The sequence below is a fragment of the Gossypium arboreum genome, chromosome 6, assembly GCF_025698485.1.
Source record: "Gossypium arboreum isolate Shixiya-1 chromosome 6, ASM2569848v2, whole genome shotgun sequence".
NCBI classification, from domain to species: Eukaryota; Viridiplantae; Streptophyta; class Magnoliopsida; order Malvales; family Malvaceae; genus Gossypium; species Gossypium arboreum.
In genome coordinates, this window is record NC_069075.1 from 22,399,863 (window position 1) to 22,415,897 (window position 16,035).

At 30.9% G+C, this 16,035-nt stretch overlaps 2 protein-coding genes across 2 annotated transcripts; one reads left to right on the forward strand and one right to left on the reverse strand.

Moving 5' to 3' along the window:
* Positions 1-4,171: 4,171 nt before the first annotated feature.
* LOC108485894 (uncharacterized) lies at positions 4,172-6,322 on the reverse strand. Its single transcript, XM_017789740.2, has 4 exons — positions 5,693-6,322; positions 5,467-5,610; positions 4,666-4,749; positions 4,172-4,492 (listed from the first exon to the last, which is right to left on the reverse strand). The coding sequence occupies exons 1-4, from the start codon at positions 6,209-6,211 to the stop codon at positions 4,394-4,396; spliced, it is 846 nt and encodes a 281-aa protein (XP_017645229.1). The 5' UTR covers positions 6,212-6,322; the 3' UTR covers positions 4,172-4,393.
* Positions 6,323-6,540: 218 nt separating this feature from the next.
* LOC108485950 (uncharacterized) lies at positions 6,541-9,547 on the forward strand. The gene is made up of 4 exons (XM_017789786.2): positions 6,541-6,945; positions 7,028-7,174; positions 7,415-7,495; positions 9,159-9,547. The coding sequence occupies exons 1-4, from the start codon at positions 6,631-6,633 to the stop codon at positions 9,327-9,329; spliced, it is 714 nt and encodes a 237-aa protein (XP_017645275.1). The 5' UTR covers positions 6,541-6,630; the 3' UTR covers positions 9,330-9,547.
* The last annotated feature ends 6,488 nt before the right edge of the window (positions 9,548-16,035 follow it).

Consider the following 16,035-nt stretch of genomic DNA (forward strand, 5'->3'; position numbering starts at 1 on the left):
TATTATCATTAATCCTTTTACTAAACCATCTGTTGTATTTAGGAGTCGTCATTGAACCAACAACCAATCTCTTCATCCAGCGGGTCTACTTCCAAGCATCAGAAATCTCTCGAACCTTTTTTTTATAATTGTCCCCATTATACGAGAACTCACACTGAACTAGCCCATGCGTCGCCGGTATAAACTGCCTTGATTTGTACTGCCTTAATACGAGATGTGCTAAAAAACTTTCGATATAGAAAGGGGGTTCTTATTCGCCGGTGATAACGACCTTGGTTGCTCATGGAGGCATAAGGTTGACTACCAGGTGAGTCTTATTTCCATTCTCCCCCCCTTTTTTATATTTCGTTTATCATTCCTTGTTTTTGTAAAGAAGAAAATAGCAATGAAATGAAAAAATGGAAAGAGAAGAGAGAAGATAACAAAATAAAAAACCTTCTGAAATTTTCTTTTTGATTCTTTGAATCTGTTTTTTGTGTTGATTTTTGTGTTCGTAAAAAATACAATCATTTTGTATGGCTTTATATAGCCGAATTAAAAAGAAATAAAAATACATTCTTTTTGTTGTCTGCTTATTCTTCGTTTGATTTGCAGGTACAAGGAGACGTGGCACTCAGCATGGGGCGTACGAAGGTCCTGCGTGGCGGTCGTACGGCCCTAAAGGCTGGGGCTTGGCTGCGGTGCAAAGGGGGGGAAACCCTAGGGTTTCTGTTTCTAAAATATTTTGGGCAATTTGGGCCTTATATTTTAGGTTTGGGTCTGGATTTAATAATATTGGGTTAGGGTTTATTATTGGGCTTGTAAGGGACTAATGTATTTTGGACATTTTGGTTTTTTGTTATTTTCTGTTTATTTTTTGGTTCTGGGCCTGGGCTAAAATTAGGTCTTACAAACTAGTAAATGTTTAGGATATGAATGGTATGTCATTAAGGTTCAAAAAGGAATTGGGTGTTTGATCAAGGATTTAATGATCAATGGCTTGAGATCTGACATGTGTTGTGGATTCTCTGAAACTTGTGTAAGCAATATCGAATCATTCTTTATTGATAACTTGAGATCCAACACGTGTTATGAATTCTCTAAAGCTTATGTGAGTAGCATCGAATAAAGCTTGTATGGTAACCTTGATCTGAAGCTTGTGTGAGCAGCCCAAAATGTCAATTTATGTGAGCAAATCAATCTCGGGTATCTGAATTCAATTTACTAAGGTTCTTCGAGCAAAAATTGTAATTAAGAGGAAAGAAATAGTTAAGAAGATTGAATATGAATTTAAAACACTAAATGAGCATTATTTTAATAGTATATGATATAAATGGTATAATTGTACATGTATGTGAATTGTGTAACATCTCGCCTGACGTAGTCCTAGTGATTCAATTACTGTTGTCAAAGTATGATGTTTAGAGCAAGTTCTCAGGGGGTAAGGTATTAATTGTGACTAAGTATGTAAGTCTGTAAGTAATGAATAAATTAATAGAAATAAAGTTTTCCTAATATTCTAGTCCCCGATAATGGCGCCAAAAACTTAATGTCCACGGAACTAACTAAAAATTTGATTAATGCAAGCGCATCTATCAATTATAGTATAGCTACGGTGAGCAAAAATATTGTTCTCATGAAGACTAAAAGTGCTAGTAATTACTATATTTTTATTATTTAACCGAATAATTCGAGTGATTGATTTAAAAGCTAAATTAACTAAATTAATTAACTAATGAACACGACAAAGAACAAAACAAGAAAATAATCGATTAAAAATCAAGAAGCAAAACAATACCTAATAAAGAATTCTTCTAGATTTCATCTGGCACTATCAATCTAAATTATAAAATTTCTTTACTTAATGTATTAATCCATAGAAATCCTTAAATTATGCAAATATCTCTTTCGAGTATAAGAGTAACTGACTTTAGGTTGATTAATTGAAATTTCTTTCTAATTAAAACCCTTATTATCGCATTAACTGGTGCTATGGATTCCCCTATTAGATTTGACTATAATCTGGTAGACTTATGTTGTCTTATTTTTAGGATTGCATGCAGCTCCATTCAACTATGCAAGATCTACTCTTAAACAGGGTCTATTCAACCTCCGATTTATGCACATCAAATATGGATCAATAATCTAGAATATCAAACAATGAATTAAGCACAGATAATTGAGAATAAGAAACTAAGTATTTATTGTGTAAAATAGAAATCAAATGACAAAATCCATCATAAAGTTCATATATATGCATCTTAGAATGCCTGAAAAATCTAAAAATTGTGATTTTTCGAAGTTCAGTGTGAAATCCCGTGAAAACGACATGGCCTACCACACACCCGTATGAAATGGGTTAGCTTATGTGGCTTTTGTAGCTTGCTCCGATTTTTTGGTTTTTGTTTCTTTTGCTCCAAAGTGCTCTATTAAGCATGAAAACATGAATTTAAAGGATTAGGAACATAAAATTCACAATTAACATCAAATAATCACCCAAAAACGCATTAAAAGCACTTATCACACGTCAGGAAAAAAAAACCCTCGCGACGAACCCTGAAGGATAGCCTTTGTAGCGCAATATGAATGGAACGCCTTTTTGGTGCGATATGAAAGAGTATCCCTCGTGGCGAACTATGAAATAAATGCCTTGGTGGCACGTCAAAATAAAGTTCTTAGTGGCATATCGAAAGGAATGTTCTTGTGGTGGGTTTTACAATAAACCAATTTGGCGCATTTAGCATGACTCTTAAGCAAAATAAGTAAGATTAGAAAGGTTTTATGTCTCTATAGTTTATATGGTAAAAAGGAGTTATGTAAGCCTATGACTCGACTAAAAATAAGGATATAAATTTGCATGTTTGAAGGAGGTATCTGTCGTCTGTGCACACGTTCATTTGAATTGTGATGATTTGATGGCTCAAAAGTAAGTTTGCAAGCGTAATGCTGTCATTGATTGTATTGAACTCTGGAAAGGAAATGGATAAAGATTTATGATTGTTTTGATTGAATGAAGTAAGTGATGTATTGAAGACTTCGATAGGAGGAAGTGATTTCAGAGTAAGGTATGGTATCTGACGTGAATATGGGAACAGAACTTGAGGAAGTATTTGTCAAAGACAAAGTTGAAAGTTAAGAATGATGAGATCGTCTATCTGAACTATCAGTTGCAATGTGAAAATATGACTCAGGTAAATGATGTTTTCCCTCACTAAGTTCTTTTGAACTTATATGTGTGTGTTATGTTACAGGCGAGATGACGTGGGTTTGCGCCAAGAGGGACGATGCCAGAACTATGCCAAGAAGTGGCGTATTGGGTTATTATGCATATAGATGAGTTCAACGACGTGTTCAAGGTCTGAAATGTCACTTGGAAATCCCTACTTTGGGGTATTTGTAATGGATTAGAATTTTTATATAAGTATCGTTGTAACTTATTATATGTGTTGAAGTTGTATATGTAATCATGTATTTTAGTTTTGAAACTTTGTAATTATGTAACTTGTAATTGATTTAAATTTGTAAAAGTAGATTAAGTTTTTGTCTGTGTTAGCGTGGTAATACCCAAGATCTAGATCAAACCAATCAGATCGGGTCCAAGGTGTTACAACAAGGGCACTGCTAGATTTATTAGGAACTATTCTCAGAGAACTTCGTTAAGAGAGTGTTCATAAAAATGGACTTTAAGATGCTAAAGAGGATAGGTCATTTGAGATTTGCTTTTTTGTACATATAATGTGATTGGTCTCTTAAAGCTTTTGACAATGAATTTTTTATTGATTGGTGTTCATCATCCAGTTGGTCTTATGATGACAAGGTTAGGGTGCAAATATCAATTACTATTTGATTAATATGATGCATCTTTGGAGTGATCTTGAATCTTTATAGTATTACAGTTATTCTTTTCAGTTTGTTTTTCTCCTCTATTTGAGCTTTTTCTGTGGACAAAGACATCTGTGCATCACCTTATATTATTTTACTTATTGTATGCACTATGTGTCATGTTTATGGGGTAAGTATTTTCTCTTAAAAAATTATTTTTATGCATATTCTTCCATCTCATATATGTCATCAACATTATTCTAAAAATATTTCGTTAGCGTTCGGACTAAATAGAGAATACATGCAGGGCCCATATCAGCAGAATTTTGAGCTCGTCTCATTGGCAATTGGTGATGATGATTGGTAAATCTTTCTTCTGTTTCTAGTTGATTTCAATCTTTAATTTGATATATAAATGGAGCACATAGAATAGTGATTTCATAAGAGCAATCTCTGGCTTAAAGGTAGAAATACATATGGATATACTAATTAACTTGAAAATCATGGGGTTTCTGTTTCGGACTAAATTGTATGCAAGTAATTAGTTTTGTTGTTTATGCCCCCAACTCTCCTGCCATATTATGCATGCCAATTAGAAACCGTGGGGGAAAAACCCTCCAACAGATCCTGCGAAATCATCCCATAAACGCTGCGCTTCATCATCTTTATCTAACATGGTGCATATAATAGCCTGCATATTGTCAAAGGAAAGAAATCAAAGGAATAAAACATCACTTCTCAATCAAAATTTTGCAAATCAACATGTTAAAATAGAGTAAGAAAGACTGATGAAAGGTCTTATCTACTTTAAGAGCTTAAACATAGATTCTTTTGCTAACCCAATTTAGATGTCCTATAACGTACCTTGTAAAGAGTAGGCCGAACATCCAACTCTGAAATCTTCTGATCATGAGTAGTCATAAACTCATAGGCTTCTTCATATTTTCCCTGTACATAAATGATAATCACACTATCAAGGAAAAAAAAAAAGACAACCTATTTTTCATCATTTTTATGTTATCTTAATGTGTTTAACTTTAGAAAAAGTATTATTAAATCTGTTGTATTAGGAGTCAAATTGCATTTTGCCCCATCTACTAAAAAATGAGTAATTTAATTCATACATGTTAGATCAAAGAGTAAATTGATTATTTCTGTTAAAATTTTTATTCATTTTTACAATTGAAAACTGGTGTGGCTAATGAAATAACTTGACGGTGACACATGGTGTGTCACATGTGTCTCATATTAATATATTGAGATTAGTTTTTCAAGATAGAAATTGATAAAAATTTTAACAAAAGGATCGGTTTGCTCTTTATCTAATGTACAGAGATTAATTTACTCATTTTTTGAGTTGAGATGCAAAATACAATCTAAATCTTAACACAAAGAACTCCGTAATACTTTTACCGGTTAACACCCTTCTAGCATTTCCAATTTTTTTTCTAAAGATTCCATATTATTACACTTATTACCTACCTATATTTGGAACATAGATATGGAGTATATATGTAGTTAACAGCTCTTAGGTATCTAACTTAAAACCCGAAATGGGATGACCACCATTTTAACAACACTCGTTGATTCAAACTACTCTAGTTAGTGCCAGCTACGGAATCCAATGTGAATGGCTACTTGCATTAATCGATGAAGGGAAAATACCTGGCTGATCAAAATTTCAACTAGTACCATGTTCATGTAATAAGCCGACTCAGGTTCCGACATTTCATATTTCTTGTATTCATTCTTCAACATAAATAGTGCTTCCTCAGGCAGCCCACGTTTCATTAGGCTCACTGCCTCTTTCTAAAAAATATGAACCAATATAAATCATTTCATCCTACAATGAGCTTAACAAGAAATCACACAACTATGTATAAAGCTGAACCTTGAGTTGATCAATTTGATCCTTTGATGGAGATGAAGGCCGTGGACCAGGGATATGTGACCCTGGACTAACGTCCCTGGCCCTTCTTCCCTCTTTTGAAGCGAGGCTCACTGTGACATCCAACAATGACTTGAGTGCCATTTTCCTCGGTGCTGGAGGTGCAATATGTTCGAAAGATGGAGCTTTCCGATAAACAGGCTTCGGGCCGGCAATAGCTTTAAAGTTCATCTTACAGCCGCAACCGATGATGCCTAATGCACAAGCCAAAGCAAGAGACGCCCCAACTGCCCCTCGAACAACTTTGGCACCACCATTTTCGTTTGCAGAAGCCATTGACGAATTAGACCTGTCAAGTGCAAGAGGTCCCGGACCATAGAACCTACGACATTTCGTCATGAAGCCACTCGAAACCGATAAAAAAGAAGGGTTAAACCCGAAATGAAGTCTGGTGGAGGCTGGCACTGTGCGAAGTGAAATGCTGGGCAAAGGTCCATAGCCAAGGCAGAGTGCAGCTTCCATGAAGAATTTGATGTTTCTTGAATGAAATCAGAATACCTATTGTTTATTGATGGAATTTGGGCATTGCTTTGAAGAGCAAAATAAAGTATGGAACACTAAACTTCTATTTCCAATCTTCCAAGTTGCCAAGGAAGGCATCATATTATTGCTTTACAGGGAAGTAATGTTTGTTTATTGGCAAGGAATCAGGTAATATAAAAGGATTTTTAATTTTTAAGAGGTGGGTAAGGAATTATAACGTAAATGTTTGAACTTGATTTCATTCCAAGAAAATATAGGGGATTTTCTTTGCCTATCAAGCAAGTAAGAAATCAATATAATTTGACCTCCATTGGTGGCCCCATTTTTCAGCTTTGATAAATCTAAACCTATAGTGTATATATATCCACCACCTAAGAAAGAAACATAAAAGGTCTGTAATGGAGAACTCAGCTAAAAAGATGAATTCAGAGAATAAATATAGAACAATAGCAGTGACGGTGACACCCTTTATCATCCTGGGCGGTATATGCATTGGTTTGGGATGGAGATATGTGAGCCGTGCATGGAATCGGAAACCAAAGCCGAAGCTCGCAAGGTCCATGTCCTTTTCTGCCCTTCACGGAGGTAAACTGGCTTTCGAGAGATTGGTTGATTATCACAATCATGGAGGTAAGTCAACCAACATTGATGCTGATATCAAAAAGCTGGAGGAGTTACTTGCTGATGAAAATCCTCGTTTCAAGGAAATTCAGGTTTGTAATCTTGTACTAATTATTCCGAGTCACCAATTTTATACGTGTATACCAAGTGTGTTATCTGCATTTGTTTTGGAAGCGTGTTCTTGCGAGGCTGGAAATGAGCAGAAAAGAAGATGAAGCCATGGAAGTGTTGAATAAAGCATTGGAAAAGGCCCGAAAGCAAGGCAAACCGCATGAAGTTTACGAGCTTGAAATTCTGCTTGCAGAATTGTATATCTACAAGGTCTATTTTTTTTTCCTTAAATTTATTCACTTCATCAAATTCTAGTTTCCAATTATGCAACAATCTGCCACTCAAGTGACCAACAAGTTTTGTCATTATTAATGGTTTCTAACAATTGCTTCGATTGAATGGGAAATGTATTTGGCCAATTTCTAACATTGAGGGATGCTATATATATTCAACTGCTGGAACAAAAAAGGTTTCTCTTAAACATGCTTTTGATTTGGAATTTCTGTGCAGGGAGATGTTCAACAGGCTTTGAACTGCAAATGCTTAGTAGAAGATGGAGGGGATTCTGATGCACGACGTCCCCTTTATAAGGTGATAAAATTACTATTCTCACTTTATTTTTCAAAATCCTAAATAACAATTAAAAATACTTATGTAATTTATTTAAATTTTAATAAGATATTTTTATTTAATTGTTTAAAAATTTTATTAGAAAAACTTATAAAAAAATTTTAAACTTTAAAACTTAGAAATCATTATAAAATAATATTTCAAAATTTTGCAACCTTTAAGCATACAAAATTTTGATAAATTATTTTTATATTGTATTTTAAAACAATTTATTTTTCGAGCCTTAAATATAAATAGTTTAAAATTTTAAAATCAGATTTTAGTTTTTTAAAGTGTATACATAAATTTTATGTGAAATTATTTAGGACACAGTGTTAGGAAATTAACAAGTGTCCTATGAGTAAAATAAAATAATAAAAATAAATATTTAAAAAAGATATACGTGTCAATTTTTCAAGACTATTTGTGGAATAAAAAAATACACTATCAAGATACCAAATACTAACCCAAAATTTATTTTAAAACATTTTTGAAACAAGTTAATTTTAATATGATAGATAAAGTGATATTTCAATTCTAATTTAAAACATTATTTTTTTCAAATTTTAGATTTAAAAAAATTATATGTTTGCTATAAGTAGCATTCATGTAAAAATTGTAAAAACTTTAAAACCGTTTTAAATTTCTTTACACATTTTTTGTTGGAGGGGGTTGGAAAAAATATTGAAATAGATAAATTTACTTATGATTGAAAACATGTTTATTTTTTTAATTATAAAATTCTAATTTATAACTTTTCTAATTCACTAAAGTACCTAGACGGTCCTATAGGAGCTGAATCAAATTAGTCTCTTTATTATTAAATTGATTAATTTAATTTTTATATTACTAAAATGAATTAAATAAGTCTAAATTCTAACGGGTTAAGATTTACTATATAAAATGTCATAAAATAACCGATTGAGTTTTAACTCAATTATATTAACATTGTTGCCAATATAAGAGGAAGTGGATTTGATTGTACGGAAACGTGTTATCCTTTTATTTAAGGGCTAAAGAAGGGCTACAGATAATTTTAAATTTTAAATTAGAATTAAGATTAACATTAGAATTAACTTAAGATGCAACTAAAATTAAATAACCAAAAGTTAAATCAAATAATAACAACATAAAATAACAAAAGAGAGTTCACACTAAAAGTTAAATAAATAAAAATAATTATTAGAATTAAATCTGAAATAAAAAAATTAAAACTAAAAAAGAAAATCACTTTAACAGGGATATATCAAATATAAAATGACAAAAAGAAAATGGTAAAAAGAAAAATACAAAAATATTCAATGTTGAGTTAGAGCCTTGAAGTTGTTATAAATGCAATATATAAATAAATAATTATTTAATTATATTTATAATAGAAAAATAAATTATAATAATTAAATTTTAAAAAAGGTACGTCTCTTCTCACAATATTATATTTATGTACCTTGTTTTTTTATATATATATATATAGACGAATTCAAGTATCATAAATTTACCAAGATTTAATTAGAATAATGATTAAATGACATGGATTCAAACTATGGTGTCTCTTTCCCCTCGCAATGTGGTAATGAAAAACAAAGCAAATCTTTTAACACTTGAAATTTAACTAAAATAGCTGTACTTGTGAATATTAAATTTGTAGGCTATTATTTGCTTGATGGACCAGAGAGAGGAAGAAGCCCGTAAGTATTGGCAAGACTTTAAAGATGTCCAACACATGACAATCCCACCATGTTTCCATGAAGATGAGTTCACTGAATTTAAGAATGCTGTCAATCTGCTCAAAAAAGATATTGATGCTACAAAACAATAAAAAAATTGTTCATTACGGGACATTGCCCAAAGAATTAATCTATTATAATTAATGAGTACACGTGATTTAACCTTCACTCATTCTCGAAGTAGCAACTTTATTTCTATATTTCTCTCCCGAAAGTTTAGATGTAAATTGATTGATTCAAGTTATTTACATAATGTATAGTTTATAAACAAAGTAAAGTTATCTCTAATTCGTAAATAAAACCTAAACAAGCCGTGCATAATGTACAAGAGTAATATAGCTTGTTAAATTACAACCAAAATTCCCTTAAAGTATTCCAGTAAAAATATCTTCAATTATATTTAATTATCTCTAATTTGATTGAGATTTTATTGAGATGAAACTTTCTTTAAAATTAATCTTGATAACTTGAATTATATTAAAATTCTTCAAGCACATTTTAAGTATGTTTGATTTCATTAAATTGTTGTTATACAGTTTTAAAAATTTATCAAATAAAGGTAAAAAGAATTGGACAAAAATATGGTAATCAATAAAAGGCAATATTTATCCTACAACCACTTACTCCTCAAGAATTTTCAATTCCAAGAATTTTCAATTTTGTCACCAACATCATTGATGTTGAATTTTTAGCCATTCCTGTGATAAATAAAAGTATGAGTTTGGAAAATTTTTGAACCAACAAGAATTAATTTTAAAACTAATTTAATTTAATTTAATTTAAAAATATTAATTAAAGAAGTTGTGTTAATTTTAAAATAAAATTATTACTTGAATAGAACTGTAAGCATAAAATATAGGAGAATTTTGATAATTATAATTTAATTTATAATTATTAGTTAAAATTTTTATGTAAAAAAGTTGTGTTAATTTTTATTTTTAAAAAATTATTTAATTTTATTAATATAAAATAATGTTATTACTTGAATTACTTGAATAGAAATTCAAACATCTTAATTATCACTAAATTAATATTAGAGTTATATACTAATTAAAATTTAGATTTAGTTTTATAAATAGCATTTAGTAGTTAGGGATATTCTATCAAGTAATATCTAAAAACTTACCATTAAAATAGAGATGTGATCAAGATTATTTTAATTGATAATGAGATAATATAATATTATGATACTATTTTAAATTTTTTTTTACATAAGTTGTTTATGTGTGAAGTAAGTACCCTCAAAATCATTTCTTTTATCTATTTGTTATTTGTTGTGTATGTAAAAATGTTCTGTGAATTTGTTTAGAAAAGTCAAATTTCAATAATTATTTTTATCCATTATTATTAAATTTATTTATTAATTAGCTATAAGTATCTTTTGTATTTATCATAAACTATTATTATAATTGTTGTAAGTTGTTTTACTTTTTTTTTTCAAATTAATGTTATAATTTACTTTTTATATAGTTCCAAATTTATATATTATTTAAAAGTGAGAGAAATTATCACTATAAATGATAGGTAATAATAATTAAAAATACGTTATTTAAAAATTAATTAAAAATTAAAAGCGTAAAATCACATGCAACACAAGTGACTTGGAAACTAGATAATAAAAATAGGCATAAAGATAAATTTAGTTCCTAATGTTTACTCATTTTGGACTTTTTTTTTGGGGGGTGGGGAGGGGTCATTTTGGCCTTTAACATTTAAAATTTAGTCAAATTGTTTGTTTTTGAAAGGAAAAATTGATTAAAATGTTAAAATTTTAACAACATTGACGTGGCCACTAGCGTGATAATCTATGTATAATTCATAAAAATTTAAAAATAATCATAAATATTTAATAAACAAATTGCAAAAAATTTGTAAAAATTTTTAGAAGATTTATCCATGTTAGCAATAAAGTATACATAAGATGTCACGTCATTTGCCACATCAATATCATTATAGTTTTAACAGTTGAACCAACTTTTCGGTAAAAAATAAGCAACTTGAATAAATTATAAAAGTTGAGGGCTAAAATGACAAAAAAATAAATTTTAAGAGCTAAAATTATCTTTATGCCTAAAAAATATTAATGTGGCCATTTTTTATTGGTATAACAACAAATTTAGCTGCCAATGTTCGTACATTCTATCAATTTGTCTAATTTAAAAAATAATAATAAATTAAACTCACATTTTATCAATAAATATTATCCTTGTAGCAAAAACCCTTTATCATCGCTTAAAAGAAAGAGATCTCAAGTGGCAAATTTTCATGAATTCATGAAAAGATCAAATCGCAGGAGACCATGGACCAATGTTTTCGAAAGTACAACCATGGTGTCGGTTCTAGTTGCTTGTGATGAATTTCCAATTTCAACCTTCAAATAGTTGTCCCCTTAGGAGGGACATTCTGATCGCAAGGTTTTAATAATGGATACTAATGATTCATGACAAAGTAGTTCTGTCGAAGTTAGCAGCTATAACAATTAGAATAGTATTTGAATTTCACATGAGATTTATCTCTGTTTAACGTGCTTGTATTTGATTCAGTTAGCGTCACAAATCAATAGAACATTAATTTAATTATTTTTTTATATAACTAAGATTTGAATCTATGCTATTCTAAGAGAAGGTAAACACTCGACCAATAAACTTTTGCTAGCTTTGATTTTCAATTTTTTATATAACAAACTTAATTATAAAATCCTTAATCAAATTTGTATAAATTATTTCAATCTTATACAAATATATTTTCAAGTATATAACAAACTCAAAAACAAGGTTTTTAAATGACTTCAACTTTATATAAAAGATTTTGTTAAATATGACTCATATTTTCAGTCAAATTTGAAAAATAATCTTTCAGTTAAATTCTGTTTACTTGTTTCAATCAAACACTGATTAGTTTGGATTATTTTATTATTATTTGATCTATGAATTTAGCCTATAAGTAGGCTCTTTTACAACCTTAGAAAATACACCCATTAGAGATTAGAACTCATAACACATTTAGAGAATTTTGTGTTTACGTTTTGTGGGTTCTTTGTTTTCGGGTTTTCGGGGTTTAGTTTTTATCTCCATCTTTTGTACTCTTCGTTCTTCTGCCATTATAGTAAAATTATCTTTGCCCGTGGTTTTTTATCCTTTTTGGAGGGGTTTTTCCATGTTAAATTTGTGAGTTCAATTTCTCAATTTATTCTACTATTTTCTTGTTCGTTACTTAATCGGGTTAAAATCCTAACAGTTTTTGAGAACCCCAATACTTTTAAAATGTTTCTAAGCCACATTTTCTAAGGTTCCCAGTCTTGTGTCTCGAGATGCCAACATCGAAGCTAAAAAAAATGCTCCAAAGGAACCTTGTCTCAAGACAAAAGGAACATTGACTCGAGACTAGTGGTACGACAAAAATATTAAGTTTACACAATTATTGACAAGTAATAAAGTGATAAGTATAGATTATCGTCTCCATATGGACTGTATAAGCAATTCTTTGTGAAAATTTAAAACTTAAACAAATTGGTGGTGAAAAATATTTTGGTTAAAATGGGATGTAAACAAACAAAAAAATTTAATTAACTACAAATTACCTAAGTATGTAAAATAAAAATACACTAAAAAAATATGCAAGTTTTGAAGAGTTATCACAATGGCATGTTTGTGTCAGAACAATTTTCTTTCCTAGCTTAGATTTATTTAAACTCTATTAAAAGATGTTATGAAGATTCCGTGGCAAATCAATCATTTACTAGCCTTCATTTAATGGGGAAAAGATGTTAAATTTATTTAATTACTAAGTCTACCTAGCATCTTTTGTGGTTGATAAACTTATAATTTCATAAACAAACATTTTATGAGGTCATGTAAGGTAATAATAATTTTGGTATTATTACAAATTTAATCCCTAATTGATTAAACATACACAATATAAATATTTTGTTAATTAATTAAAACCTTGTTTAGGTTAATTAATTAATTGAATAATTTCTTTACATCCACAATGCATAAGAAACATATTCGTGATTTTACTTGCATGAATAAATCGATCGAAAGCACAGAACACCTTTAATAGAATTAAATAAATTAAACCATAGAAATCAAATCATTCTAACACCAACAAGTTTAAGCAATCATGATCTTATTGAAAACAAAACATATAGTTGCAATCATGTTCATGAAATTGAGAAAAAATAAAAGATTAAGGAGAAAAAGAAACTCTAAGCCGATTTTGGCAGGTCTTCGAAGCACAGCTTTCTTGCTCCTTCCTTGGCTCTTCCTTTCTTGCCGAAACAACCATTCTAAAAAGACCTCAATGTGGCTAAATTAGGACCGCTCTCAAACCTTGCAAACACTCATTCTAAAGGAAGTAATTTAGGGAATGGAAAAAGAAAGAAAAGATAAGACAAATAGGAGAGGAAATGAAGAGAGAAAGATAAAAGTGTTGAGTGATGAATGAATGGAAAAGTAATGGCCTATTTATACTAGTGGGGGTAGCTAAAAGTAGAATTTGGGAACCTTGATTTTCTCTCCCCATGTGGTCAACCCTTGAATGAAGGAAGAAAGAGTTGATGACTTACTATTTTTAGCTTGGGGCATGATAGAAAAAGCTAGAAAAAGATGAGGGGATTGAATAGTTATATAAAGGAGTTTTGGGGGCTAGTATAATACGTTCTAACGGATTGTCTAGAGAGTTAAGTTCCAATTCTATAGCAGCCAACCATTCTATCTTGGAAATAGCATAGCATTCTTTGACTATACCTGTGGATTTAGTAGCATTGATGTCACTAAAAGTCACCTTGTCATCCAATTTTGTTTTTTTAATTTGAGTATCCTACTGATGTTTCTGGAATCATTAAGGATAAGGCGGAGGTGGAATCTTAGCTTTAACCAGACAACTCTTCTGTGGCAATTTCTTTGCATGTGACAAATGTATTAATTATTAGAACTAATTGGTTTAGAGTTTACCTCATCAAGGATCACCAAATCCAAATTTTGTGAATCAAGAGTTTCAACACTCGGTTGAATTTCCTCCTTATCAGAAGACCCATCCTTAACCTCAGCCACCTTGGGTTACAATGTCTTTCCACTTCGAAAGTGACCGTTTTACAATGTTTTTTTCCCCAAAACTCTTGGATTTTAATTATCGCTAGGCAAATCTCATTGGGGTCTATTTTGAAGTTCATTGGTTAGCTGACCTACTTGATTCTCTAGATTTCTTAAAGTGGCATAATTCTTCGCAATGTATGGCTTCAATAATTCTCAAGATCGCTTGAAGATTTAGTTAGTGGGGGTTGTTGCACTTGTTGAGAATATTTCAATGGATAATTTGGTCGAGATGGTATAGAAGAGTTGTTAAGGTCCGCCCATTGATTACTCCATGGAAAATTTGGATGATTCTGCCATTAAGAGTTGTAAGAATTCAGTTGCGAACCATTCTAATTCTGATTTCCCATGTAATATTTTGACTTTAGATTAGATGGGCAATTTTGAAAGAAATGGTCATCTCTATAGTATTCATAAGAAATATTATCAAACTGGTTCGATGTTAACCTATCAGATTACCATTGAAACATTAATAGTTATGTTCTTAAGCATAGAAGACATAGAGGATACATCGGCTGCCAAAGAAGTAAGTGCATCAACTTCATGTACTCCTACTACTTGTCTTCATGACTATGGCATGGAACTTTTTTTTGGAGATTATTATTTCGATTTCAATAACATTAAGTTTTAAAAACTGCAAAAATTGGTATTTGATAAGATTACACATGAAATTTGGTTTTTAATAAAAACTGAAAAATCACTCGTTTTCACTCAAACAATGAAAGATACCGCCATACGGTGATGTTGAATGCACCCATGATGTCCAAAGCTCTGGGCCTTGTGGAGGGGACACTGCGATGTTTGAGCATAAATTTAGGAATGACGATATAGAGGAATTGGCAAAGGAATAAAGAAATTGGAATTCCATTAATATTTTGCCATTCGAGATTGTTTGGAGCAAACTGTGATGAGCGAAGCTTCAGGCCTTGTGGATGGGACATTGAGGTGTTCGAGCATCAAGGTAGATACAAAATGAATCGATGTCGATGGTATAAGGTTCCATAGAGCAACACTGTGATGGTGCTCAGTAGGCTCTGTGGGGTGATACTGCGATGACGATAAAGTTTTTCGGGGCAACACTCCAAGAGGTTTAATTTGTAAGATCATAGCCAAGCTATGATGACCAATAAAGTCCATAAGACACTAAACGGGGTAGTCCACCAGGACAATAAACACAGGGTAGTACGTCGGGATAGTAAACACAAGGTAGTCTGCTAGGATATTAAACATGGGGAGTTTTCCAGGAAAATAAACACGGGAATATCATATTGTATCTGTTGCTTTAAGTGTAGTATTTTCGTCTAAGTACACACTTGTAATTTTTTTGAACAGATTGGTTAATAAAATTTTTCATGAATTATATCAATACTTTGTATATTGCCCTCACATGGTTTTTACATGCAAAGCAAAATGGAAGCAAATGTCGTTCATTGATTGTTTAAATGTTTAACTAATACTATGCGATATTACATGATCGGATCATAGTATAGAAATGGTTTGTACTAGTAGACGAACCTAAATTTGTCCTTAGTCTAATCAGAAATGAGGAAACAAATTGAAAGACCAATATATCATCTATCAACTCCAATTGGGGAGATGCTTCGTTTGGGACATCGGAGTGGATGACTTGTAACACCTCTAACCCTTTTCTGACATCGGAATAGGATTACGGAGTATCATCGATCACTACAGTTTATAACATGAA

Bases quoted from the DNA above. Each gene is read 5' to 3' on its own strand.
- LOC108485894 (XM_017789740.2), bottom strand. From the start codon at position 6,211: ATGGAAGCTGCACTCTGCCTTGGCTATGGACCTTTGCCCAGCATTTCA. The intron at 5,611-5,692 runs GTTCAGCTTTAT...CATATTTTTTAG, and splicing joins ATCAAATTGATCAACTCAAG to AAAGAGGCAGTGAGCCTAAT. The intron at 4,750-5,466 runs GTATTTTCCCTT...ATTTATGTACAG, and splicing joins TTGAAATTTTGATCAGCCAG to GGAAAATATGAAGAAGCCTA.
- LOC108485950 (XM_017789786.2), top strand. From the start codon at position 6,631: ATGGAGAACTCAGCTAAAAAGATGAATTCAGAGAATAAATATAGAACA. The intron at 6,946-7,027 runs GTTTGTAATCTT...TTGTTTTGGAAG, and splicing joins CTCGTTTCAAGGAAATTCAG to CGTGTTCTTGCGAGGCTGGA. The intron at 7,175-7,414 runs GTCTATTTTTTT...ATTTCTGTGCAG, and splicing joins CAGAATTGTATATCTACAAG to GGAGATGTTCAACAGGCTTT.